Here is a 20807-nt window from a genome sequence, read left to right as displayed (position 1 = left end):
GGATTTTTTTTTATTAATTTATTTATTTTGTGGTGTTGATCAATTTAGAATATTACTGAATATGTCATCGCTTAAAGCTAATTGATTAGAAAAGCAGAAGAAAAAACAACCACATGCCGCCGGTGGGATCCGAACCCACGACCTCCGAATTACGCGAATTCGGAGGTCGTGGGTCGTGGGTGCCGAAGCTGCTCACGGTGGAGCTCTATATGGTGGAGCTATATATATATATATATATATATATATATATATATATATATAGTAGTTGCAGCAGGTCGGTCTTGTTCAATGGGCCAGGAATACTTGTAGAAGAAGGGGTCACAACATTGCAATTATCTTCATTTAATACCGACAGTTTCGAACGGAGGACCATCCTTCCTCAGGGTAGGTGTGTATACCCTGAGGAAGGACGGTCCTCCGTTCGAAACTGTCGGTATTAAATGAAGATAATTGCAATGTTGTGACCCCTTCTTCTACTATATATATATATATATATATACGAGGTCTGTTAGAAAAGTGTCCGACATTTGGCCGAAGAAAAAAAACTGGCATAACTGGAGCGTTGCAAACCTAGTCACCTTCAAATTAGTCTACTTGGGACTCCACACACTTCTGCCAGCGGTGCTGCCATTGTTGGAAGTATTCCGAAAAGGCCCCTTTCGGAATGGAGTTTAGCTCAGTTGTCGTTGCAGTCATAATGTCCTCTCTTGTCTGAAATCGCGCTTCTTTCAATGGCCTCTAGATTTTGGGAAACAGCCAGAAGTCGCAGGGGGCCATATCAGGAAAGTAAGGAATCTGTTGAATCACAGAAGTCTGGATTTTCGCCAAAAAAGTCTGAATCAAGTGCGAGGAATGTGCAGGAGCATTGTCGTGATGGATGCGCCACTTTCCTGTTGACCTCAACTCCGGTTTCTTGCCCGCACAGCATCACGTAGGCGACGGAGGACATACCTGTAGTACTATATGGTCATTGTTTGACCCTGCGGGGTGCGTACTCGTGGTGTGCCACACAGAGGGAGTCAAAGAAAGCAGTCAGCAACACTTTCACATTGCTGCGCACTTGGCGGGCCTTCTTTGGTCTTGGTGACGTGGAATGCTTCCACTGTGACCACTGGGATTTGGTTTCCGGGTCGTACCCGTACACCCAAGACTCGTCACCAGCGATTATGGTGTTGATGAAGTCGGGGTCGCTGTTTGTGGAATCCAGCATGTCCTGTGAGACTTCAACACGAAGCTGCTTTTGCTCCACCGTGAGCAGCTTTGGCACGAACTTCCCCGCAACTCTCTACAAGGCCAAATCTTCGGTGATAATGGCATGTGCAGAAAAATTGCTCATGTCCACCTCTTCCGCAATTTCTCGGATAGTCACACGACGGTCCCGCATCACCACAGCGTTCACTGCGGCAATGACCTGGTCATTTCGGCATGTTGATGGGCGATCGGAGCGTGGCTCGCTCTCCACCGATTTGAGGCCATCTTTAAACCAATTGCACCTCTGCTTAATCTGTGTGGTGCTCATAGCATCGTCACCGAAAGCCGTCTGAATATTCCGAATGGTTTTCACTTTGCTGTTGCCCACTTTCTGGCAAAATTTGGGGCAGTAGCGCTGCTCCTGTCACTCCGTCATTTTCCTTGCAATAAAAAACCGACGAGAGCACTGCGCACTGCCTCACTCAAACGCTGCGTCCCAGCTACTGACGCTATTGGCAGGCGGGAAAAATTCGTGCATGCGCACGAAGCTTCAAGGACGGCTGATGCAAGCGTGCTTGTTTCATATCCATCAGGTGTTCGCAAAAAAAAAAAATAAAGTCGGATACTTTTCTAACAGACAGACAGGTACAGAATTACGACAAACGCGACTGTTCTTTTAACGTTTATTTTGCCAACAGTTTCGGGAATGGTATTCCCTTCGTCGTTTCAGGAATACCATTCCCGAGACTGTTGGCAAAATAAACGTTAAAAGAACAGTCGCGTTTGTCGTAATACTGTACCTGGACTAGTAAACTGGGCCATTGGAACCCCTACTGAATAGAATATATATATATATATATATATATATATATATATATATATATATATATATATATATATATATATAGACGCGTGTTAGATTCCGGTCGCATTTCGATGGCGGCGAAATGAGAGGTCTGTGTACTGTGCAATGTCAGTGCTCGTTAAAGGGCCCCAAGTGGTCGAAATTTCCGGCGCCCCTCACTAACATTACACACTCATAAACCTCTTTCCGGTGTATACTGCCTTTGATTTCGCTCCTCGTGAATAAATAGTTCCAAGAGTGCGCCCGGGGTGTCGTTCTCATGTCTTCTTCAGCCCCTTGTTTGCGCAGATTTTACTTTCCTGGGCCTTTTGTCATGGCGACAACCTTCATCCTGCATCACTACCCTTTTTTCAACAAAGCTTTCTTTATCCTGTTCACGTCTCTGATCTTCAGACACTCGCACATCCTCTCAAGCAGCTCGTGATAACTGCATCTCAACTTGAGCAGATTACGCAAGACTTTTCTTCGTGTGAGAACCTGTCCCTCTAACCGTTATTTGCACCAGCCGCGCCCTTATTCGGCGCCACGGGAAACATGTGTTCAAGGACGGCGCGAAGAGATACTGCGGACAAAACGAATACGAATGACACTGACGGCATCTTGGCATTTACCACGTTGTCTCATCTAGGTTTCCTTCATTTTGACTCCATTTGTGAGTCCTTCTCCCTTTCCCCAGTCCGCTACCCCTTTTAGGGCTGTGCAACCTATGAGAATCAACTTAGTAAAGACCTAAGCCAGGCATCGCGTGCTAAAAGCTTACAGGGCAATTTTGGATATTGTAAAACGCGAGCGAGAGGCTTTTCCCTCTTTTTTCCTTCTTGGGAATTCGTCGGTCCACTCTGTCGCGTCCATGCAACGAAACTGAAACGCGCCCGGTGTGCTAAGAGAACTCGGCTTTTGACAATATCTTCAAAACTTCACCGAGTGTATCGAACAGGGGATATGCCGGGCTCTTGCATCGAACAAGCAATAAACACAAATATTCTTTTTATTTTGTTTTGTAACCTTCAAAGAAATTAAACAAAAACATGCAAAGAACGTTGAGCTCATCACTTGAGCCGGACAGTACAGGTTACAAGTTTAGAGAAGCCTTGCCCTTGAGTCATCACCTTAGCCCGTATTACCCGATTCGGGTATTTTATCTCATAAAATCTCAATAATGCAGCACTGACGCCACATGCACTCGCATTGTTCTTTTTTTTTCTCTCTCTCCTCCATGGTTTGCCCTCGGGCTCGCTCAATTACCTGGATAAAAGTCGGGTGTTCGGCTAGTTTAGCCTCCTCCGAGCTACATAGAACATCTGCTGCGACCGTACGTAGGCTTTCGCCACCTGCAAGCCTCGCAGCGACACGTGTGTCCCTCGACATTCGTGCTATTGTAAAGTTGAAATTGAGTCATGTCACCCAAGGCGTTCATTTTTTTTTTTTTTTTTTGCTGCCATTCTTGTCTCGCGCTTCCGCTGACAGGAACCACGTTCCTTCATAAGCTGTGACTCTTAGCAGTCATTTCTTGCTTTTCTAAACCACAACTAACATATTTTTAAAAAGACAGTGTTGTATTATATGTTGATACGCACTGTATACTGGTTGGTTGGTTTATGGGGTTTAACGTCCCAAAGCGACTAAGGCTATGAGAGACGCCGTAGTGGAGGGCTCCGGAAATTTCGACCACCTGGGGTTCTTTAACGTGCACTGACATCGCACAGTACACGGGCCTCTAGAATTTCTCCTCCAAAGAAATTCAACCGCCGCGGCCGGGATCGAACCCGCGTCTTTCGGGTAAGCAGCCGAGCACCATAACCTGTGCATTTTCGTTCTTTTCGTCACCACTATAGAGTCTAAATAAAGTGTAATCAGCAAATAAACTAATATTTTCAAGCACGTGCAATGTACCATTAATTTGCTGCTTAGAGCGATACCTCCCCACTTCCCTTTCAGGTTAAAGTAAGAGGTCGTCCGCTCATGAATGAGTCAGCAAAAGCCACGTGTTTATAAACGGGAAGTTTATTTGAACTCGAAACAAGAACCTCCAGTACAAGCGGTGATGCTTCCATATCAATGTTTAAACCGTTTCTCAAGTGGAAAAAAGATGAAAATCGCAGACGCACTGTACAACTGTGCCGAAATGGAACAACTGTTTCCTCTTCGCGAAACACATACAAGGTGATAACAAGTTAATGTGGCATCGCTCGCTTCGTATATCGCTATACGAGCGGGCGCAACAACAACACGCGAAAGCCACGCAGCGCAGTCTTCAAGTCCACATTGACAGGTTTGTCAAGGCGACCAGAGACGCGGACATAGAAAGCATACACAACATAGCGGTACACGTGTGAAGGCACAGCAAAGCGAAAGGCACAACTTCGGACAAAGTGGTAACAAACTTTGTACAACAGCGGCGTCCGAAGAACACCTTACAGGCAAGAGTGGGACATCGTGAATTTTCAAGACACGATCTCAAGAAAAGTTCGGAGAAGTGCTCTGGCATTCTGGTGGCTCTACAAATCTTGAAAGTGTAGAGCCCTTTAAAAACCATCTTTTGTGAGAGTAGTTTCACTTGAAACTGCGTACGTAAACATCTCTACTAGAATGTTGATATGGCTTGATAGATTATTTTATGTAATGCATTGGTAATGAGAGCGTCACACAAGCACAGGTATGGAGTGCTCTGCGTGCTTCATTACGCCTAGGCATACGTTTAAAACGCTCAGAACAAGATTTTCGTTTTTTGAAGGGGATTTTATTTTTCAAGAAACCTTTTCACACAAATGCCAGCGCTCTTCTCACAAATCGTCCATGCAACGCATTACAGTGCGAACTGGCGAAGAAGAAATGAAAATCAAACAACAGTACAAAACAGCTCGGCGTAAGAAAAATCTTAAAAGCAGAGCAGACACCTTTGCGAACCCATTCCTATTTTCACCGCAAGTGGATTGACGACAGCGACATTACGATATATTTAAAATATATATTAAAAAAGGGGGTGGGGGTTGTTCTCAGAACATACTGCCCGCTATATCACGGATATACGGGATCCACTTTCACGTCGGCGCGGGGGGGCTTCAAGAGTCCTCGAGCGCCGCTTAGCTGGCGATCCGCATCCCCACATAGGGCGCGTTCGCGGGACGCTCGGGACCTGAACCTCCCCCTGTCGGAGGACCGAGGGAACTCGGGGACGACCTCGTGATTCACCGCAGGTGACTCCTGCCACGGGTCGCTCGGCCCGCGTCACCGCTCCCTCGGGTCCATCCGCCGCCTAGGCGAAAGACTTTGTGCATACATGAAATATGGTATAATGGGGAGGAGCTACACACATAACGAAAAACACTGCGTTCATGGTGAGGTCTGCATGCGTCGGCTGGAAACAGGCGTGAGACGGTCGTCGGGATTCCGCACAGAGCGCACAGCTCTCGTTCGACACACCGCTAATCTTTTCCTCTCTCCCTCTTTTACTCTCTTTTCCTTTTTCTCACAAGAATAAAAACTGGTGAATGAGGTGGTGGTGGTGGTGGTGGAGGCGATGATTGCGCGGTGGCTAACCGTCAATCCCATGGTCTGACTGATGGTGGGAAATAAATAAATGCTCGAGAACAACGAATGCAGCGGGGTGACATTTTCTTCTTTCTTCCCTCGCTCACTTCTGTGCTTCGCGAGCGTGGAACGGACGTATTGACGTCTACAGACAAAAGAAAAACGGAACCAGGCGACTCGAGAAACAAGGGGGAAAAAAATGCGTTTCCAAGTCTAACTTGCTCCTTTGTTTTTCTTTCTTTAAAAAAAGATCGCGATCCTCAGGCATCACCACAGTGTGTGTCTGTGTGACGAGAGCAAGAGATCTACATACAAAGTGTCCGCGCCGTCAACAACAGTTCGAGGAGCGGACAAATAAATAGTAAAGTCAAAAATAAAAAACGGGATAAAAAAACGGAGGATACACGACATCAGTTAAATAGCAGCGTTTGGACAGGGAGAGAAAACAAGCGTCGCGGGCGCGCAATCAGTGCAGCTCGCCGGCGCAGGAAGACCTCAGCATGCACGCTCTGAGAGAAAGAGACCCCCGCGCGATCCCGGACCAGCCGGGCGGTTGCGCGGGAGTTGGCTGGGGAGGGAAAGTGAGAAGACAGGAGCAAAAGCGCGAGAATGCGAAGAAAGTGCGTGGGAACATGGCCACATGGGGCGCAAAAAAAAAAAAAGAGAGAAAAAGCTGAACAAATAGCGGAGCTTTTAAAGTAAGAAAGAAATGAAAGCCTCAGCATCTCTGTTTCTCCGAGTAGTCCGTTGTGCCATAGGCGGTGCGGGCTGGGCAATGTTATTTTTATCTGTTTTTATTTTGCCCACTTTGACTAATGTATCCCGGAGTGCAGATTGAAGACTTTGGATTATAGATTCCACCTGAGCCTTTGTGTGACATCGATACAGCGCAGTTGTTGAATGCCACGAGAGCTCGAGTGCGACAACGCAAGCTGCCCTCGAACGCCGTGCTCGCGAGGCGGAGGGATCTAGCGGCATCCCTAGTCTGGGATGCCGCTAGGGACCTAGAAGACGCCGACATTGGCTATCTGCGCCCGTTCATCTTCTATATTTGTTTATTAAAGGTTTGCACTCTTCTCTCTACTGAAACTTCGCGAAAGGCGACAGATGAAATCAAGATTTTTAACGACTTAATCTTTTCTGTACCTAACGAGATTGCTGCTTTTTCTATACTGCACCCCTGTCTGCACTAGATTTTTTTTTCCCCTTGGCTGGTTTTGGTTTACTGGGGTTTAACGTCCCAAAGCGACTCAGGCTATAAGGGACGCCGTAGTGAAGGGCTCCGGAAATTTCGACCACCTGGGGTTCTTCAACGTCCACTGACAACGTACAGTACACGGGACTTTAGGGGTTCGCCTCCATCGAAATTCCACCGCCGCGGCAGGGATCAAACCCGCGTTTTTCGGGTCAGCAGCCGAGCGCCGTAACCACTGAGCCACCGCGGCGCACCTAACTCAGACTCCGGATAGTAAGTTCAAACCCAGTTCATGGCGATGGGTCCGCTTAGCGGTTTTGGTCACACAAATGCACGCCACGAGCACATCTAGAGGAGAGATGGAGGCTTTCAAGGTACGGAGAGCGACAGATAGCTCAAAGCATGAGCAGTGGGAGGGAGTACAGCAGAGCTGGAAGCAAGAAGGAAGCAGGGAGAGAGAGCGTGACAGTCGGGGGAAAGGGGGCAGGAAATGATAAGCGACGACGTACGACAAACAACAACGCACACTGTTTGCGTTTTGTTCAAAAACGGGGGGGAACCCAGGCGGCCGCGGCACCGGCCGAGGCCCAGAACCAGCTGAGCAAGCCTCGGGTGCCGGGCCGCCCTTACAGGGAACCGGGATCAACAGCTGTAGGGCGCGCAGAACTGGTAGACGAGCCGCTGGGAGCGCTCCGTCTTCTTCATGATGCCCTTCTTGTAGTACTGGCGGATGGAGCGGCTCAGCTTGTCGTAGTTCATGGCGGGCCGGTTCTTGCGCTTGCCCCACAGCCGGGCCACACGCACCGAGTCCTCGATCTTGAAGACGCCCCGGTTGCGGTCCAGCCAGCGGATGCAGCTGCCGTACATCTGGGGCTGCGACAGGAGCTCCTTGAGGAACTGCCACAGGTGGATGTGCGACGAGGACGGGGCGCGACCGGCCGCCGCGCCGGCAGCGCCAACAACACCAGGCGCCACGACGCCGCCCGTGGCCAAGCAGCGCTCGTTGATGTCGCTGCTCGTGTCACTCCCTTCGTCTGCGGGGAGAAGAGGAGACGAAGGTCAGAAACACGAACGCTGTCGGTACATGAACATGCTCACACGAAGATAAAAAGTTCCAGGGTTTTTTAGCAAGAAAAGCCCGCAAGACTCCAGCACGCGATGATGCAGCCAGGACGTTGTTTTCGCACGATTTTTCTCCCTGAATGCGGAGGTGAAGGGGTGGCTATTTCACTTAGTTGAAAAGGAAATTAGAATGTCCGTCCAATATGCGAGAAGGAGAAAAGTAAGAATTTCGTGAGGGTTGACATTTCTAATCTAGCCTCTTGGTCACTCCAGTCCCCTACCTAAAGTGGCCCCCATAGGACAAGCCGCTCCTGGTCCCAAAAAGGTCTTCTGCAACTATGAATGAGAGGCACGGCATATATACCGGTTATTTGTTGCAGACGAAATAACGCAGACGAATGTAATCCATTTGCAAAAAAGTTTTTTTCCAGAAGTCATAGATAAAGATGAAAATGAGATAACTTTTAAATCTTCGTTTTTGATCAGTGTTCTATGCTGGCTACTTATTAGCCTTAAGAGCCCTACTTGAAGCAGCGCATTGGCAAGTGCAGCGTCGTCTAAGAGTTCTGATCACTGCTAATCTTCTGCACCCCCACTTCATAAGCCGCAGTGAAAGCTCTAACGGGTCAAGCTATGCGCATCCAGACAGCAGCGTAGACGAAGGAATGGAAACAGGTGCCGCGGAGATAGCGAAAGATAAGGGCAAGCCCGTGGAAGAAGAGACGCGAACGTGCTGAGGACGGTCATCGTCGAGATAGCCAGAAGGGTTTTCCTAGGATCAACGTGTATTGCTCCTCGTGCCTGGTATATTGCCGCAAGAAGTCGGGCCATGAGAATAAAACCAACGGAAAACAGCCTTCGCGTCGTCCCAGAGGCGCAGGGACGAGCTTCTCCCAGCTGCGCAGCAAGCCCAATAGTTCAAGCACATAGCATGAGAAAACAAGGCCGAGTGAAAGTTATCCAGTCGATGTGCAAGCAAAACCTCTAACATCAATGCTACTATACATTAATAGCCGACTTACTCAATAGTTTGGCGCTTTTACTTCCAAAGGGAAGAGAAAACTATTAATTTCGAAAGGAGAGGGCACCGCAAAGCTAAGAGCGAGAAAAGGTAATAAAACTTGTTCCCGCCATAAACTTATCCTTGCGGGATGGGCTGCAAACATATGGTACTCAATATCAGATCAAATAAACACAGACGCGTGTGAATAAGCGAGAAACCACACGGTGAACAGTGTTCTACAGGGCTACAAAAGCGATGACGATATCGGTAGTTATGTTTAAGCAGCAATACCGTTAAAATAGCTTGGATTTCACTCACGGCATAGCTTATTGGAATGCAGGAGTTGTGTCTTTCCGCTAACATTTCTTGGCAGTAGGGATATAAAAAGCAAGAAAGAAGAAAACTTTGCAAAAGAAAGATAAAAGGCGAAGCACAAGGCTGACCCTCGACATCGTAAGGGCGATTCCCAGCCTAAAGTACACGCATAGTTCCATTTCAAAGCCGCTGCTAAACAGAGCTATAGGTCACTACCCCAACGTGAGAATCCGTGCAACATCAACGGTTTTCCTCGGCAACCGCAGCAGCGCTTACAGTCGAGCGCAACCGCACCGGGGCACGCGAAGCAACGGTTCAAGAACGTTTCGGCGGCAGGTGTGCTACCGTTCAAGGTTCGCTGCTCGACGCGGCGAACCGTGAGCGGCTTGCACACGTGCTGTGGTGGCTTCTACCAGTTCTAGCCTCGCCTCGCCGGCCATTCTTCCCTTTTCCGGTCGCCCCTGCAACTTCTCGCGTCTCTACCAGTCAAGCTTGGCTCCTTTCTTTTTTTCTGATTGCGTCTAAATAAAACCGCGCTTATCACTCGATTACAATAAGGGCTCAAAGGTGAGTTGTTGAAGATCGGTTGAGTTCCCGAATTGGGGCAATTCAAACGATTGTGTCTTAGACGCAATAGGCCCCTTCTTGTTGCTTTTTTAGCTATGGAAAGTCAACATTTCGGTGCCACCATTACCGCGCTAAACGCTAAATATGAGGCGGTTTTAGTAATTCAGACCACTAGGATCCGATTCGGAACACCTTGAGCGGATAAGCTAGTAGCAGCACGCTGCGCGCCACCGAAATAGGCGATGCAGTCTGCTCCAACGGCGACGGCAGAATTGGCAAAAGCATGCACCAAGCGCGCTAATGACGCCATGCCCTCTGCGAAGCTCTAGTGCCTCAGTACACGGTGCCTGCGAGTCTCAAAGCCCTTATCACCGCTCTGGATGTGTCGTGAAAGTATACGGTTTCGTAAACTAGGCTCTTCTTGTTCTCTCTGAAACAGCACCGTCCGACAGACGCAGCAGCGGCCGCAGCACTCGACCAAAAATAAAGCGGTGAAAAAAGCGACGAAGCTGGAGAGAAATGAGCGGGTGCAGTAACCACTATCCACCCGAAGCCGTGGCGAACAGAGGGGGAGCCGCTGTGTACGTGCCTGTATGTATATTCATTCCTTTCGAAGCCAAGCGGGGCAGAAGAGATAATGAAAGTCCGCTCCCGCTTGTTTCGGGGCCTGCCGAGAAGAGGCACCACCATCGGACAGGCAGGTGCGCCGCCAGCCAAAACCTGAAAGCCAACGATCAATTCGGCTCGGCCTGTCCCGGGACAGGCCGCAGGAAAGGGGGGGGAGAAGAGGCGGCGATGAACGGAACGGGAGGAGGCCAGAAAAAACACAAGGAGCAACGACGACGACGACCACGGGGGAAGCAAGAGGGGAGAGAGAGAAAGGAGGAAGGAGATGGGACCGGCCGCCGCTCCAGACCGTTGCCCCTGCGACTGAATCAACGAGCAGCATACAGGCAGGTAAGGAAAGGAAGAAAAAACTCGGCGGCGGCCAGGACTGAGTGCGCGCGCGCGCGCCGAACGCACCCCGAAATGAAACTTTTCTTCTTTCTCGCCCTCCGCCGCCTCGCACCGGCAACACCCGAAAAGGTAGGCGGAGGAGAGGGCGAGCAGGCTCGAGTAGCTCCGGAGTAATCCACCACGCCCTGTTCCATCCGCGCTCTGGAGAAGAGACGACGCGGAGAGGTCGAAACAAGAGGGGGGAGATGCCTCGGAGAGGGGGCTCGGCTCGAAAAGTGGAAGAAGCCAAGCGAGAGGAGCCGACGCCCATCGCCGCCGCCGAGGGGGAGGCGAGCCTGAAGCGGCGGCGGCGGCGGCTATAAAGATTCCAGGCCCAATCGCCGGTAGAACGGCCGCATTCCAGCGTCGGGGCCTCCTCTGCGCGTCCAGCGAACTTCTTGGCTCGGTCCCCAGCAGCAGCAGCAGCAGCAGCAGTACGAGCATCGTTCGAGCCAGTTTCCAGCTGCCCCTCACCACCTCTCTCTCCTCCTCTCGCCGCGATGGGCGGGAAGTGGAAGAACAGGTTGCCGTTCGGGAAGAAGGTAGTAGCAGCGGCGGCGGCTCTGACCCGAGTCAGGTTAGGCTTCTGGAGAAGCCGATGCCTTTTCCAGGCGCTGTTGCACCGGTTCCTCTACCGGAGGGAGGCAGGGGGGGGAGCAAGCCAGTTCTTTCTTTCCCCCTTTGTTGCTGCTTTGCCGGTCGCCGCCACTGCCTCCGAGGCTCGAAAAGCTCGCCGGCTCCAAATTGGGAAATTTTCGTGCCTCTCTGGCCTGCGTGTGTTTGTTTTTGCATGGGAGAGCGCGCGCACGAGGGATACCTTTTGAGGGGCAATAGCTTTCGCCCTCTCTCGTCGTCGCACTGCAGCCCGCTGCCAAGTACCAATTCCACCTGCCTCTCTCCTTCCCCCCGATCGAACAGGCCTACGGGGCTCGCGTTATCTCATCCCTGCAGTTTCGAAGCCACCCTCCCCCACACCAGCCTGCTTTCTCAAGGCATCCACCGCCCACCTATAGTAGCCTCTTTCTCTGCATCTGCTGACTTTAGCGGCCTTTTGTTGAGAGAGCAAAACAAAAAGAAGCTACGAACGCAGAACCGGCGTGACTGGTAGCCCGTGTTGGGCGGCGTTGAATGTGTAATTTGGAAGGCCTCGAGAAAGCGGCCGAAACGCTGAAAAAAAAAAAAAAAGGCACCGCGCGCGTGTACGCATCCGAGAAAGCAAAGCCCAGCAGCAACGTCAACCACCGAGTGTGGTAGTAGTGGCGGCGCGGCTCACTACGTCTACGCGGACGCGACAGCGAGCGGCCGCGCCATCAGCGCGCTATACACTACTATCAGCGGAAACGTAGAGGGCTGCTGCCGCCGGCGCTGAGCCATGCGCAATTCTTCTCTTTCATTGTTGTTTTGTTCCTGCCGTTCCGTCGCCGTTGTGGTAGCAACAGCCACGCAGCCGTAGGGACGCCGGCGGAAAGGCGTCATCTAGTGGGTTGCGTCAATACCTCCTAGAAAGACTTGAAGTCTTTCTAGGAGGTATTGGTTGCGTCCGCGGAGCGGGGGTTTTATGGCGCGTGGCGCGACCCACGTCGCCGTCGATGGAAAGGGTCCTTTCGTCTCGAGTCCGCTGATGAGTCACGTCAAGACGGTTGTCCGCGCGCTGGAGGAATTCGAGGTGTCCAGTAGAGTAGGCAGACAACCCGCTCTGTCCTGCTACCTTTGGTAGAGCCATCTGCGAGTAAACTATTCCCTTAGCCCCGGTGTCCCTTGTCCCTTCTTAATAGCTTGATGGCCTGTATTTCTCTCCTGACAGTGAGGGCTTCTTACTTCATAACCACACCCTCTCTCCTGACCGTAAAAAAGGGTGTAATAAAGCAGAAACTTCGTAATCTTTGCGAGTTTGTTGTGTGCAAGCTGCAAAACCTTAGAAGAAAGGAAACGGATATGACCTCCGTTGGAACGGCTTACGAGTACATAGGCTTGTAATTCTGGCCGGAATGATACAAGGATTCTATTCCAATGCTCTCTTCTGCCCTTCGTGACTATGCAGGCTCTAACACGCCCTCGTTATGACCGGAAACAGCCACTAGGCGCGGAGAGCATAAATAAAAGAAGATACTGTGAAGGAAAGCAACTGCTGTGTTACACAGGCTTGGCTTCGAGACTGCTAGCTTGACGCTCTTCGCCGTTAAGCGCATTTCTCTGAATAAACCTCAGCAAAAAAAAAAAAAGGACCACTGCGTCAAACAGCACAGAAACGCGAGCCGTGGCAATCTGTCTTACAAGTCCAGCTTACACAGAGCGACGACTGCTGCAGCGGTGGACAGAGCAGTCAAGCTGAGATAAGATCGGTCGCCCTTTGCTCAACAGCGCGTTGCTCGAAAGAGTGCAATGCCGTGTCGCTTGCTGTGACGTCAAAAATAACTGCGACACGTAGATAGTCAGGAGACTTGCGAGCTCGCCGCGGTTTGTCGAGGTACAAACAGGAGCTCATTTCTATCGCTAACGGAGGGGAATGCAGAAAACGAACTACCTTGGTCAGGCGCATGCAAACTGGAGGCCTCTCAAATTGGGGCAAGCTCGGTTCGCGCCAACAGTACAGTGAATCAGCCAACATCTCACTCCTTTGCTGATGTGTCGAGAAGAGTCCTCCTCACGTAGTGCGTTCGAAAGCGTTCCCGTCTTCAAACAAGTTTTTTCATCTGTTGCGGAAGTTGCAGTAGTCATTTTCATCTTGAATATGTTGTTTGTTGCTCTCACTCGCCAAATTTTGCAGATTGCTTGCTCCCTTGAGTAACAACGTGAAGAAAATTCTAGCTGCTCCTTGTTTGAGCAGCATTTTAATAGTTCAGTCTTGTGAATAACTACAGAAGATACTGAGCGCTGCATGACTGAGAGCAGGTGTAAATTGTACATGTGCTTTATTTTCTGAAAGTATGAACATATGCGAGCCAATCCTGCAGCATTTACTCTGTTCGTCCATAGCTTGGAGTGGACAAAGGGTCATTCGCGCAATGCCCGCTAGCGGAGTTCCAAGGCGCCGCCACTCACCGTCGCTGTGGGTGGCGTCGCTGTGACTGTCGCTGTGGTGGCTGAGCGGAGACGTGCGTGGCGGCGAGGCGTCCGGCGCCCCGCTGCCCGAGATGGTCTGGCCCAAGAGGCTCGCCAGGTCGAGCACGCTGTCCTCGGGGCAGAACTCCGCAGGTGACCGCTGGCTCGGCTGTTGCTGATGATGATGGCTTTGCTCTGATGTCCTCAGGTGCGCTGCTGCACGGAGACAGAGGAAGAACGGCACAGCAGCGTCAGTCAACGCCCCTGAGTTCGCGGATTTCTGTCGCCAAATTTATCCGTTCGCGACCACCTCCGATAGGTTCCATGTAAGTAAAGAAGTCCTACTCAGAATACAGAATATAGTAAACACCCCCCCCCTAACCACGATACGCACAGACAATTCTCAACTGAGCATGTGACATCAGGGACGCCATTTTTGGACGCACAGGCTAGCTTCCCCAATACGCGGGAGCCGGTTGGCGATAAGGGGCTTAGTTAAACACCCAGGCATTCACCGTGCTTTCGGCGCCCAAAGATGGCGGCCGCTATGACGTCTGTATACACTTTGTACCCGTAGCCCCCCGTCGTGCAAATCATAAGGCATTGTCTGGCCCACACGATGTAGTCTCGTAAAAGCAGAGCGGCCGTTCGCCTTGTTCCGTCCGCATCTATACTCTCTATATAGTTATGTACTTCTGGCGAACTTTTTCTACTTATCTGCTTTATCCAAGTCGGCGTACAACCTGGCGTTACCCGAGCCGGGGTGTCTTTCTTGTCAGAGTGCCACTCGCTGTTTTATGACAGACAACGGCATGAATACCCCGCACGTGACGTCACAAGTGCCACGAAAGGGCCCTACTGTATGCTGTCGGCAGCGACGTTATGGGCCTGTTTGGAGTTCACCCACCGATTAAGTGGCGGCGTTGACGTCTTTCCGAGACAGCCCGTTACAATCTCGTTTGGCATCTGGTGCTGTGTACACACATTTAAGCTGATCATAAAAAGGAACGCCGTCTGTGTTGTCTTTTCAGCAGGCGCACGTGGCATGAGCGGAGCAGAAAAAAAAAAAAAAAACGAAAGACACTGAACGGGGATGGACCCGGACACTTTGCTTTCCTTCACGTCTGTTCTCATCAGTACCATACTACTTCTGAACCCTAAGCCTGTTTTCAAGATAACAAAACACTTTTTGGCATTTCAACTAATACTCCATGAAGCACCTAACTTCCAACGAGCACCCAGCTGGTGTGCAGTGGCTAACTTCTCTCAGTAGAAGCAGATCCTGCTCCAAAAGGAGCAGCGTTTTAAAGCTCGACAACATCAACACGTCCATGTTCATTTTAGAGCGCTACTATGTCTTTTCAAAATCTGCACCAAAAAGCCCAGCTCCAAGTACCCTATTTAATACAAGAAACAACAGCTACCAAACGACAACGCCGACAGAGTAAATGAGGGCAGTAAGTGAACTACGAACACAGTAACGCTAAAGTTCCCTTGAAATGTAGAACGCGAAAGTTCTGTCACTTTCCCACATGCTTTCTCCTGCAAAGTTGTATTTATGGATAGGGCACCACCCCTTCTTCCAATTCAACAGAGAGACCTTTTCGGGTTGGTTAGATGGTCAGTGTTATCGCCGACACTTAACGAAGCTGCCAGGCTACTGACACTGGATAAAAAGAACTCTCTTCTATCGGGCGGCAGCAGACGCGTTGAGTCGGAGGGACTTCTCCCAATAAAATATGCTTTTTTGGAAAAGGACACTATGCGTTAGCGAATATTTTAGTCCTCATTTGAATCAAGCCTGCTGCTCCGGAACGAGCATCTGCAAAATACATGACCTACGATACAACGGGAAATAGTTTTTACCCAAAGTAGAAGGGTGGAGAATCCGCCATATGTCGCAGCTTATCTGATGACAGATGTCGACAGGTGGAGTAAGTATGACTGCAGCTGTGTCGGCGCTGCATCGTAAGCAGTACCAACGCCTCTAAAGAGGCGATGAAGACAGTTTTTTTCTTTGGGTCCACGGTTGACATAAGCATGAGGCATGGCACACATCAATGCAAGGGCCGAGTTGATTGCGAAGTAAAGTTAAGCGTGCTTTTTTTTTTTGCATAGAATGATGCCCCTTCGTTTCTCACAACTTGAGGAGCACAAGTGAAGCCAGCCAGCAATATAAGGTTTCTCACCGGACTTCCATATCTCCAGCTGGGCGCACAAGATGTCACCCGACCCAGGGGCGCGAAGTCTGAAGTCTTCTTCGCTGAGCGAGCACAGTGCGGCGCCGTTCATGTTGAAGTACTCCGCTCTGAACGATGGGCAGCCATACTGCTGCTGAGTCCAGACCAACCAGGAGTGGACATTGGCCACGCTCCACTGGTACGGGTCTGAGTGGGCGATACAGAAAAAAAGACAGAGAGGCCAGGGTTATGGCGCCTTAACTGCACAAAGATCGCATTTTGTCACAATAAACGTCTGAAGATGCACTTCTGAAGAGACCAAAGCGAAAGTCAGAGTACAGTTTATGCTTCGTTCTTTGCGATATTCAAGAAGCGACGGAACCTTGCTGACACGAGGGAGGTCTTCCGTGCTGTTCTGAGAAGGCGCCACACGTCTTTTGTAACTGTACAAACGGGCGCAGAGAGATTGACAAACTGACTGGAAAGCTGACGTAGTCGGCCTTTCCAGCATGCGACCTCCGAGCATGGCACGGGGATGTAAAACATTCTTGAAGGTGTACCACACCTGCGATACGGGTCAACGATAATCAATGCAAATAGAGGGAACGCATTGACATTTCGAAAGTCTTTACCACGGGGACGCCCAGTAGGGCGTTACCCAGTGAAATGAAACACGACAGAGCAAGCTTGCTGAAGAAGGCGTCGCTTGTAAGAAAAGATGCGTGTGTCGCAGAAATGCAAGCTCTGTGCCTTTCTTTTAACTGTCTTGACTTTCGAGTCATTTTGTAAAACGCTACAGGCATCTAGAGTCAGCAACGACTATATATACATATAAAGATTAGGAAAGCGGGAACCCGTCGTTGTTCTGTATTCACCAGTAGTTTATATGCACTGATAATGAAGTTTGGAAAGATATCAAAGTGAGGCACCCAGCTTCTTTAAAGCTACTACCCAAAACACTTAGCTCCATCACTTCGACGGTTTCATGCCATTTCGGTTGCTTTACAGCAAGATACACTCTTTCTCATCACCTATGGTCTGAGGGAAAGCTTCTCCGCAGGAAAAGCTCATCTCACTATCTACGTCAATATTGAGAAGAAAAAGAATCAGCAGAAGGTTTCAGAGAAGGGTGGAAACTTCGCATACTCCGACGCCTACTTTGGGGGGGCAAATACGCATAATTTGCGCGCGATGGTCAAAACCGGTGTTGATAAACTAGAACTGGTTGTACATGATACAGGCAACTGAGCAAATGGTTCGTCATCAAGACTGTACGTGGTCCTTACAGCTTCGGCAACAGAAAGGGGCTTGAGTCTGCGGAGGCGTCATGGCGTCCGCGTACAGAACGAAATCAAAATGTCCCGCAATGTGTTGCCCAATGTCGACCCTTCATAAACAGCATTAATCGTTCCTGAGACATCCCAACTAGAATGCGGTTCACAGACTGTGTAGGGCAACCAGCCGCCTTATAAAGTAGTCATCGTTATAAAATTACTAATAATAATGGAACTGCAGCATGCATGATTTAGTGCTGGTTTAGGAAGTTAAGAACGTCAGTAACTTGAAAAAGTAGTAGCCATATCTTCGGTATCCGTTCATTGATTGAAAAACTACACAGGAGAGCAGCAGCGTCCTCTTGCTGAGTTAGTGACGCTGTTTTCGGTTCTGGTATGCTATGAAGTCAATGAAGCCATTTTTCAAGTGTCTAGGAAGGACAGTGGAACCGGTAAAAACTAAATGTGGTGTTGGTTTTTATGGCGCACAAACGGCTAAATCTCGCGAAGAAAAAACTAAGCGCTTAGTTGCATGACCACAATTAGCACGCTGCCCTTATGTAGCTGTTTACGCAAGAGCTACGAGTTCTCTTTTTTACTGCCTTTAATTCAGACAAAGTGGATCGTTTTGCATGCGCATGCATACAAGAAGCGTTACGACTTTGAAATTTCATTTAAAGTAAAGCAACTGGCAGGCGAACTCCAGGACCTCGGCAGACATCCAGAACACGCACAAAAATATCTGATGAGCGTAATTAAATCCCCTGTCTGCTCAAGAAATTATTTATGCACTCAATGTGCAAGTACCGCCTGAGAAAAGCCATCGCAAAATATGGAATCTTTGCAAGTGCAGCAAAAGTTCAGACGATGACAGTTGGCACCGAACACGGTGTCCCCATACGCCACGTTTTCTGAGGAACAAACAGAATTACCGCGGCAAAGTTGCAAAGGTTAATCACTTGCTTTCGTATCCTAATCATAATTTTGCCCGTATCATGTGTTCTGCTAGGTTCCTTCTCATTCATGATGCGCAAAATCTTCCTCCCTAGCTCGAGCGTTGTTGTTTAATTAACAAAGCCCATGCTCCGGGCACATTTCTCAGCATGTGATCTGGCTGGCATTCGCGGTGTTCTAAAGCCCCTGCTAAGCTCTCATGGCACCGCGGGAGAGCATGGACAGCGGTTAAGAAGAACACATGACACTCACTCGGCGAGATGTTGAGGATCTGGCAGGCGACGTCGATGTCTTTAGACGCCTGTTGCATGGCGAGCCGACGAATCTGGTCGAGCTTGTCAGCTGACAGGGACGTGCAACAATCCGCAGCCGCGTCACTCTCTGCACACTCCTCTGTCTTGATGGCGAGCCGCTGGTCGTACGAAGGCGGCGGTGGACGGCACGGCTTGACGGAGCCGGCCGCTCCAGCCGCGCCATACATGGGCGCGCCGTGGCAACGCACTAATCCGGAGCAAGGCTCATCGTACATGCTGGGACTGCCCGGCTGGGCCACCACCGTTGTGTTGGGAGGCGCGGCGGCAGCTGGGGCTGCGGCGGCTGCTGCCGTAGGCGCCGAACGCGCAGGCGCCACGTAGTTCTTGGTCACACTCACGAAGTCTTCGAGTAAGATGGGATAGTCCATCACGCTGGCGCCGCCGTGGTTCATCATGCACGACGACTGGGGCGACGAAGGAGCCGACTGCGGCTCCTGCTTGATCCTGCACGGGAGAGTCCCGGCGTTGTTCTCGGAGTCGTCGAACCACACGCCCAGCTCGTTCATGCCCCACGTATCGGCCATGGAGACGGGACTGGCGATGCCCGTGGAGTGGCTCGGACTCGGGACCAGTTGGTGACGCTGCGAGAAAGGAACACAGTGAAACATCAGATTACAAGCATTACAAGCAGATTACAAGATTTTTGCAGAATCATCCGCGAACATCCCCTCACTCTAGGCGCCTGATGGTGCTACCGAAGACACCAGAGCTGTCCTGTCGACCACTGCCTTCATGCGGGCTAGTTCTACCGACGAAGAGGGACGTTAGCGTAGGGAGGAGTTTTACCAGGCTCGTCATTGAGGACACTTGGCGCAAAGGTGGTGGTGATCAGAGAGTGCGTCTTCTGGGCGCGTTCAGCACAGCATCGGGTGGTCTGGGCTGGCCGGCGCGGAGGGAACGACGGTTCGCAGGCAGTCTGGCAGCCGCCGGCTAGCGACGAAGGGAATGGGTGTGCGCGCGAGACGAATTCGCCATTAGGAGGAGGCCTCGCGAGCAGCCTCTTCACGAGCTGTAACGCCGCCGCGCCACTGTGGGCACATCCTCGCCAAACCGGTTGCCACGGCCCTCGTCGTGTAGTCGTGTGATGCTTGCTAAGCTGTTGCTGCCACTCTCAGCACACGGCGGGGGGAGGACGATGAGAAGAAAAGACTAGCAAAAACCAAAGGAGGGCGTAAAAATGGGCTCCGCTTATTCCGGACGGGACGATGGCAAACAAACAGGTGCAAATAACGCGATCGCGACGGCGCATACGAAAGATCTTTCCAGGGGGTCCGCTGCTGTTGGCGTCGCCTCCCGCCGGCGGCACTGCCCACACGTCTACTGCGGAGAAGTCATCGCTCACCTGACTGCAGAGTTTGTATCCAATGGTGCCATTTGTTAGCAGAAGTTCGCACGGCAGAAAGAATTAGGGAAGATGTAATGACTCGCTTCATGAATGCGCGAAGCCGCCAAGTGGACACCTCATAAGAAGTGTCCGCACCATAGGTAACCGTGGCTGTGATTACACCAGCAATTAAAGTCCAGAAACTGAAGCAAACACGTAACTCTTGCCACACGTAGACTAACAACGAAACAACAATAAACCGTCAGTGTTAGTTAGGCGTCTCTTTAGGCAAAAAAAAAAATGATTTATGCACACTGCATGTATGTGCGGAGAACCCAACCGTTAATTAAAATGCCTCAAAACTACTTCGACGGTCGCTTAATTTGCGACAGCGGCACCTCAAATGAGCGCGCCACAAACTGTTCCGATCCAACCGAACAAACGCCGCAGCTGTCGCACGCGTGTCCGCAAGCGATGTACTTACGGGTTCCACGGCTGGGTAGTGCGGCGAAACGAGCGACTTTAACATTGCTACCTCACGCACACATCACGCAAAAGAACTATGACGCCGGAGAGCCGAGCAGGTTTTATACGAGGTGGCTGCGCACGTGACTCCAACACGGCGTGACGTCACGCCTATCGACGTCGCCACCGACTGCCGCGCGCGCGAAAGACTCGGCGGGAGGGCGCGCTCTCTCTCGGCGCGGGGAACGCACTACTTGGGGGAGGCAGTGGATCCCGCTGAGACCAAGCGCCCCATTGTCGGCGCTCCGTAATGCCACGGTAAAAGTCCTCGCATAGAGTGGGAAAGTTTACGACGGTGGTCACGCGATCTGGGAGGATCCCCCTGAGAAAGAAGACTTTAAAGAGAGCAGAACAACAGCGAGGAAAAGAGTAATAAATTCTCCCGCGCGCTTTGAAATTTCTTCGAGTCCCTCAGAAGCAGCAGTGATCTTCGTGAAATCAGGAGTATGTTTCGGGCGTAACAGACAAG

The 20807-nt window shown here is 50.7% G+C and overlaps 1 protein-coding gene across 2 annotated transcripts; it reads right to left on the bottom strand.

The window, feature by feature from the left end:
* Positions 1–4042: 4042 nt before the first annotated feature.
* Positions 4043–20440, bottom strand: LOC149372770 (SAM pointed domain-containing Ets transcription factor-like). Of its 2 annotated transcripts, none has more exons than XM_089567315.1 (5): positions 20298–20440; positions 18428–19070; positions 15957–16154; positions 13768–13983; positions 4043–7816 (listed from the first exon to the last, which is right to left on the bottom strand). In XM_089567315.1, the coding sequence occupies exons 1-5, from the start codon at positions 20340–20342 to the stop codon at positions 7425–7427; spliced, it is 1494 nt and encodes a 497-aa protein (XP_089423441.1). In that variant the 5' UTR covers positions 20343–20440; the 3' UTR covers positions 4043–7424. The 2 variants fall into 2 exon arrangements, with proteins under 2 accessions (XP_089423441.1, XP_089423442.1); XM_089567316.1 differs by lacking the exon at positions 20298–20440 and adding an exon at positions 19276–20267.
* Positions 20441–20807: the final 367 nt, after the last annotated feature.

The sequence above is a fragment of the Amblyomma mixtum genome, chromosome 1 (genome assembly GCF_055824585.1).
Source record: "Amblyomma mixtum isolate Tamu chromosome 1, ASM5582458v1, whole genome shotgun sequence".
NCBI lineage: Eukaryota > Metazoa > Arthropoda > Arachnida > Ixodida > Ixodidae > Amblyomma > Amblyomma mixtum.
The sequence above is the reverse complement of the archived record's forward strand: the minus strand, read 5'-3'. Positions and strand labels throughout refer to the sequence as shown.